Source organism: Triticum dicoccoides, chromosome 3B (genome assembly GCF_002162155.2).
Source record: "Triticum dicoccoides isolate Atlit2015 ecotype Zavitan chromosome 3B, WEW_v2.0, whole genome shotgun sequence".
NCBI classification, from domain to species: domain Eukaryota; kingdom Viridiplantae; phylum Streptophyta; class Magnoliopsida; order Poales; family Poaceae; genus Triticum; species Triticum dicoccoides.
Genome location: NC_041385.1, coordinates 209,235,583 through 209,242,685, shown reverse-complemented (window position 1 = coordinate 209,242,685; position 7,103 = coordinate 209,235,583). Strand labels below are relative to the sequence as shown.

At 44.7% G+C, this 7,103-nt stretch overlaps 1 protein-coding gene across 1 annotated transcript; it reads right to left on the bottom strand.

Moving 5' to 3' along the window:
- Positions 1-828: 828 nt before the first annotated feature.
- On the bottom strand, positions 829-5,517 carry LOC119275567 (probable ubiquitin-conjugating enzyme E2 26). The gene is made up of 7 exons (XM_037556435.1): positions 5,395-5,517; positions 5,189-5,279; positions 4,137-4,538; positions 3,950-4,013; positions 2,746-2,885; positions 2,354-2,665; positions 829-1,428 (listed from the first exon to the last, which is right to left on the bottom strand). The coding sequence occupies exons 1-7, from the start codon at positions 5,403-5,405 to the stop codon at positions 1,090-1,092; spliced, it is 1,359 nt and encodes a 452-aa protein (XP_037412332.1). The 5' UTR covers positions 5,406-5,517; the 3' UTR covers positions 829-1,089.
- Positions 5,518-7,103: the final 1,586 nt, after the last annotated feature.

The window sequence follows — 7,103 nt, the reverse complement described above, 5'->3', positions numbered from 1 at the left end:
CGTTAGGTACCCGCGGGATGACGATTTAGTTGCCATCAGGGATGGCAGATGTAGTTATCTGAGATGACAAATGTAGCTGTAAAATCATGAAAACTCCCTCTGTTTTGGTTAACTATGTCTAATTTATGGTAGTTCCCACATGTAATCAAATCATAGTTGCCATGTATGTTTACCTGGTTGCCACGTGTGGTCCAACCATAATTGTTATGTATCAGTAATCACAGTTGTCATGTGTGTTTATCTGGTTGCCACGTATGCGCATCTGCAGTAGTCATCTAGCAACAAATCATAGTTGCCATGTGTTTACCTAGTTGCCATGTATGCGCACCTGCAGTTGCCGTTCAACAACGTACGAGTGCCATGTGTGCGAAAAATTGTTCGCACACACGCGCGTGAACTAGGTGGTGATTATGTGGACAGAAACTAGTTCGCTCACACAGCACAGCTGACAAACCACGTGCTGCGGGGCATGTGGGCGAACTCTCTAACGCCCACACACACGATAATGATCACGTGGCGCTCAAATTCTAACAGATTCCATTACGATTCATGCAAAACAAAATCAACGTGGATCAAGATGCAAATATGCCGCACATGTGGACGTTATCATTTGGGTTTTCATAATAGTATCTGCACACCGTGAAGCTAGCAAAGTAGGACTTTACGTGTCACAGTTCTCCCATAAAGCAGAAAACTTGCGGCTCAGAGATCCCAGGATAAGGTAGCTCTATGGAACAAGCAACGGATTATCCACTCATCAGCACTGATGCAATGAGCAGGAGCAGGGGCATTCAACTATGCATCTGGCGTACGAGTTGCAAAATACGCTTTAGGTATAATATAATATAATATATATGCCTAACTTGAATACGGTACCGTCAGAATCGGCACTCGGTTGATTCAGGTCATTCCTCCGGTGAATAAGTTCGAGTTCCAACAATTACTGAAAGTAGCTACTATCTACAAAACCTTCCCTGCACTTAGGAAAGCAAACTACTACCACCACCTTGTTACCTATTTCTAGTTACGGAGCCTGCAGCTATCACCCCCATTACCAGGCAAATTATCTCCTACCCGCGCACGCAGTCTTCAGGCTGCGGGCAGGTTCTTCTTCACCTTGTCTTCCAGGAACTTCCTAGTGTCAGCGCCCTTCACGTTGAACTCCATCAGAAGATCTTCGAACAGCGTCTTGAGGTTGTCAGTGAACTGAGTGCGCCTACCCAGAGGATCCACCCTCAACACTTCTTGCTTCTTTGGTACACTGCTGCTGCTGCTGCTGCTGCTAGATGCTCCAGTGCCGTCGTATTCCGCTTCTTCCTCTTCGGGGACCTCCGATCCAACCATGTTACCCTCTAGGTAGTGTTTGCATGCTGCCAGAATGGTGCGTCCACGTTCCCGGAAGTGGCCGGCGACAAGGTCTCCAAAGTGCTGCAAGTAGAGCCAACAACAAAGGAAGGTTACTAAACAGCAGTAGATAATAGAGTTCTATGTTACTTAACTGTCTGGTAATTACGAATCAGGGCTGTCATCTTGCAAAATTAAATTAAAACTTAACACATAGGAAGCCCCTTCCCGTTAGTCAGGATCAGAATGATCTCTTTCTATAGTAACAGAACCAGGATAAAATACTATTAAACCAGAATCAGGATAGAATAATATTGAATACTCAGCAGACCTGCACGTTCTTTCCCTTGGCTATAAATCTATAATATGTTTGGTCTGTCCAAAAAAGAAGCTGCGGCATGTCACATCCTACATTCCTATCTTCTAGTACTTAACATTTTGTTCTGTAGATAGATGGCCGTCTTTGCATACCAAAAATTTTCTAAGACTCCATTTATTCAGTCAAGTATGCATACTACTCCCTCCGTTCCGATTTACTCGTCGTGGTTTTAGTTCAATTGAACTAAAACCACGACGAGTAAATCGGAACAGAGGGAGTAGGTATCAAGCTGCCCTTGCCGACTAAGAATACGAAGAAATGAGTAACCAGGCATTGCATTACTCAGGTCATCATGTACAAGGCTGGCTGCTTATTTAGGCCTAAACTGGAACAAGCCCAAAGGCCCACTACAAGGTGGGGCTGACCAAGCGCATACCGGTCACTGTGTTTTAGAACATTGATGATGAAACAAACCTTCATATAGCATATTCAAGCATATAACAGCAGCAAATGCAGTAAACCACAGGAAGATTCAGAAATTTGAGGACATAAAAGGGCTAATCTCTAATAGTCTAGCATGTCACGAGTAAGTTTCTTATTTCAGCATGCATAAAAGGACAGGAGAGAGACTATTATTTTGTGTTTGCCCGTTAACCGCCAGAACTGTAGGTACATATAGCAAAACATTACCTCCGGAGGCCTTCTAAGTGAATACAGCATAGTCCTACAGGAGTGCAGAAATGTGGTCTTGTTATACTCTACAGAATGCTGTTGTCCAGTTGCGGTATTCGCAGAGCCTGCATATCCCGGCTCATTGAAGTATGGCTTCTCATTCAAAATGAGAGCCTGAATGGACACGAGCACCTGCAGCATGGTTGAGTGAGCTGAGTTCCACTTCTCGCAACCACTACCACTCCAGGTACCAAGGAGGCTAAGGCAGACTTTTCCACAATTATACAAGTTCGGGTTAAGTCGAAGCCCTCCAGAATGGTAATACACCAACTGCAGCACCATCAATGTTAAGCATTTTAGTAAAATGACAAAAATAATCACATAAAGAGAAATGCTGGAAGCTTACGTACCGGAGGCTCTGAAGGATAATTAGAGGTAAAATGTGCATCAAAGAAGAATAGACCATCATGATAGGGTGTTCCCTTAGGGCCAATAATCGCAGCCCTAAGAAGATCCATTCTATCTTCAGCAACACGGACAAAGATAGAAGCTACAAAAAAGAGTAGTTTTCACAATTTATACTTCTGATTTGAGAAAGTATACTGAAAAGGTGCAATAAATAAGCCATAGTTTGCTCAACTTCATAATATCAATCCGTTTGCTAGTGCTAAGTCAAATGAGAATTAACTAAATCTCAGTAGAGCAAATTTAGCTGCTGATTAGCTGTAGGATTTGATTATTTATCCAGACCTAAAATTCATTTACGTATTATTTTGGTGTTATTGCCCCACTGTTGGATGAAAGATTCTAGGGCTCACGGCGTTGACTGAGTATTAGAAACCAACTATGCTATTTAAGCCTCACTAGTCATTCAGTACATAGCTATGCAAAACCGATGCCAAACAAATCATTGAATTGTTTTAGCCACACTAGATTAACATTAAGTACAAGTCCATATCTAATAGATTTCAGAATTCACTCCAAAATCTTAAGATTGTACAGAGATATTTAATAAACTTAGAGCATAAAGTAGAATGCTTCCATAAATTGACAGTTCTACGAAGATTATAATCCTAAGTGTGTAAATATATCACAAGAACAATGAATACATCCATTTTTAAGTAGTTTAAATCAGATAAAACGATTAAGAAACCTATAGAATAGAGAAAGCCACATAAAAATTACAATATTATACTTCTATCAAATAATGGGATGATGGTCTTGTGCACCCTGTGCAGACATACTTAAATGTGCAGCACGGAGAATTGAATAGGTCAAAAGATGTACATTAACTCTCCATGCATGCATTATATTACGAGATAAGCTTGAAAGACTGACATCCTTTATGAGCCTTAAGTAGGCTAAAGGGGTTATGGTTCGTGTGCCCCAAGAACCTAAATTTCTACCTCGGGCACTCATAAGAACATGACAAAAGATGCGTGCAGGCAGTAGAGCCAATTGTGTTGGCTAGAGAAAATCTAGTTCGCCAGAGTGTTATGGAGGTGCTAGGTTAAACTTTAAGTGGAATATACCTTTGTCCCATTTATTATTGGTAAAACTGAATAGTTAACTTACAGAAAACTAAAGAGAGAAACCGAGTTGTTAACAGCTAACCTGGTAGATCTTTCTCCAAAAGTTTCCAGTCATGTTGAATTCTCTTTGCCCATTCCCTGCTTGTCTGAAATAATATGCATGGAATAAGACGGAAGTATCACAAGCTCCGCAAGAATAAAATAAATTAAGAAGGGATTCGTATACAAAATGAACATAATGTGTGAAATCAATTAATTCAACACATTACCTTCCCCACTGATTTATTAGCATAATGGTGGTCAGAGAAATTTTGAACAGTGTAGAATTGTTGAAATGCCTTATATTTCTTTGTAATTTCATCCTCAACTAACTCATCTGACGCTCCATCCTGCTCGTCATTGGCTGCAAGTTTCTGCAGCCATGGTACAGTAGCCTCGACACCTGGAGGCAGATCTAAATCATCAAATCTATCAGCAAGCTGCTGATTAAAGTCAGCTTCATCGAATTCATATTCAGAGTCATCGCCGTTTTCATCATCACAATCATCATCATCATCATCCATATAGTAATCCTCTTCCTCATTTTCTGCGTAATCAGTATCTGGTAGCTCTGATTCAGACATTTGCACAGAAGCACTTGTGCTGGATCCAACTTGGTCGCTGGAAGAACCCTGTTAGATAGTGACATGTCAGTAGAAAACAGAAGTGATTATGCTGTTGTATGGTGAAACTAAAACTAGCAGAGTACTTCATTCTGCAATTAACTCTGTGATGTCTAATTAGTATTGTTTGTGACATAATTAAACGGATATCACATCCTCATGATCTGTACCATACAGATAAGATAAGAAATAACAGAAAAGCCGATCAGAATAACAGAAACACACAAAGATCAGAACTTATGGCATGCAGATGGCACCGACACCCCTAAAATCTTCAATCGGATCGAATTGGTCGTAGACCTCAAGCCAATTATGACCGGCATTGCATCAATCGACCTTACAAAGGGAAGGCGCCGCAAGATCGCATCCACAAACCCCTCAAATCCCGGACAAAATTAAGAAATTAACCCCAATAAAGACCTATAAACCCTCCTAAATTTCCGCCAAAACTCGAAACCCTAGCGTCGAGATCGCGGCTTCTCACCGCATAAAAACCCCAATTACGACTGAACAAAACCCTAAACGCGACACCTCGGGCGCAACGTAGGGACTTGGCACGCGAAAATTCCAAGGCCGCGCACCGCGTCCGGTGCGGAGAAAACCCAAAATCAACTGGGGAACGCGGAACGAACGGAACCGGAGGAACCGTGCGAAATTACCTCGCATCGCTGGCGCTTCTGCTGCGATGAACTCCAAGCCGCGGCGCCCGTCGCCCAGCACGACGAGCCGCCCTGCTGCGGCCCGCGGCACCTGCACGGGAACAATACCCGTAAGCCGATCACCCAACGACGAAAAGATTAACAAACCACCAAAAGTTGAGGCGCCGTCCGATCGCGTCGGCGGGGACGGGGAGGAGGTGCCGTACTCTGTGTCCATGGCCGCCGGCGCAGGCCAGGCCGGGGGCGCCGCGAGAGGCGTAGGAGGCGGGGTGGGGTGGGAGCTCGGGCGGAGTGCGCGGGTGCGACGGAGGGGAGGGGAGGGGAGGAGAGGCGAGACTGCGAGAGGGGAAGGGGAACGCGTGGCCGTACCGATCTATTTGGCCCGGGGGGTTGGCAGAGTCCCGGGACCCACCGCGCTGGCGCTCCTAGGCGCACCGCACTCGCTCGGTGTAGCCAGGGGCCACGGTGGAGGGAACACCGTTCCAGGCCCACGTGTCAGCGGGTCGGGTTGTGTCCTCGCGTGAGAGGAGGAAGGTTAGGTTCCGCGACGGCGACGCGCTTGCGCACGAGTCAGGGTTGGTATTGACGGTAGACCCGGTATGTCAGGGTGGAGGAGCTGGACGGGGTCGGCGGCTACCGGTTTGGCCTATGTTTATGGGTTCTGGAAAGGCTGAAAAACCGGAGCGTTAGGTTTGATTTCATAAGTTGATGTTTACTAAGGGCAATACTGTCTTATCTTAAGTTCGGCACAGGATAATTTAGAAAAGACAATAAAAAATAATGTACTATGATAGTTATCTCTTTGTCTTACCTTTTATAACCAAGAGCAACTCCAATGGGCGACCCAAATGGACGGCGATTTCGTCCGCTTTTTGTCCGTTTGGGTCGGCCGCCAACCCGGCGTCCGCCCTGTTTTAGATATCGGTCGGCAGGGCGCCCAACGCGCCGACCTATATGTGCGGGCGTGGCTGCATGGCCCTTCTATTTTTTCATGATTGTATAGTTCAAAATAAAATCGTTTTGGACATAATAAAATAGCATAGTTTATTACAAGCCAAATGAAAATAAAAAGGTCTCACATAGTTTTGCAAACGAATAAAAGAAGATACATCTATTGGCTGCCAACATGAACCCACATATGCTCAACCAAATCATTTTGCAGTTGCACGTGAGTTTCCCAATCACGCATGTCTTTATGAAATTGGGTGAACTGTTCAAACATTGCCACTACTCCATGCTCAGCCACAACATTCTCACCCTGAAACTGAAACCCTTGATCATACAAACGTTCCGAGCGCTCGTCTTCTATGACCATATTATGCATGATCACACAAGCAGTCATCACCTCCCACAGTTTCTGCATGCTCCAGGTATTAGCAGGATACCGAACGATGCCCCATCAAGATCGCAAAACACCAAAGGCACGCTCGACATCCTTCCTAGCACTCTCTTGCTCTTGGGAAAATCTTTTCCTCTTCTCTCCGACAGGGTTGGGTATTGTCTTCAAAATAGTGGTCCACTGATGATAGATATTGTCACCCAGATAGTATCCTTTGTCGTAGGTGTGGCCGTTGACAGTAAAGTTCACCGGTGGATTGTTGCCTTCGGCAAGCCTAACAAACACCGGCGAGCGCTGAAGCACGTTGATATTATTGTGTGATCCGGCCATGCCAAAGAAAGAGTGACAGATCCAGAGATCTTGAGACGCTACGACCTCAAGTATGACAGTGCACTCAGGGCCAAACACAGCAATAACAGCCTTGCAGAACTTATACAGGGACTCTAGGCAAGTAGACTCGCTCATACGGACGTACTCGTCAATGAGATCACCGGGCACTTCATATGCAAGCATTCAGATGGCGGCAGTGCATCTCTGATAAGAGGAAAAACCAATCTTGCCAACGGCATCCTCTTT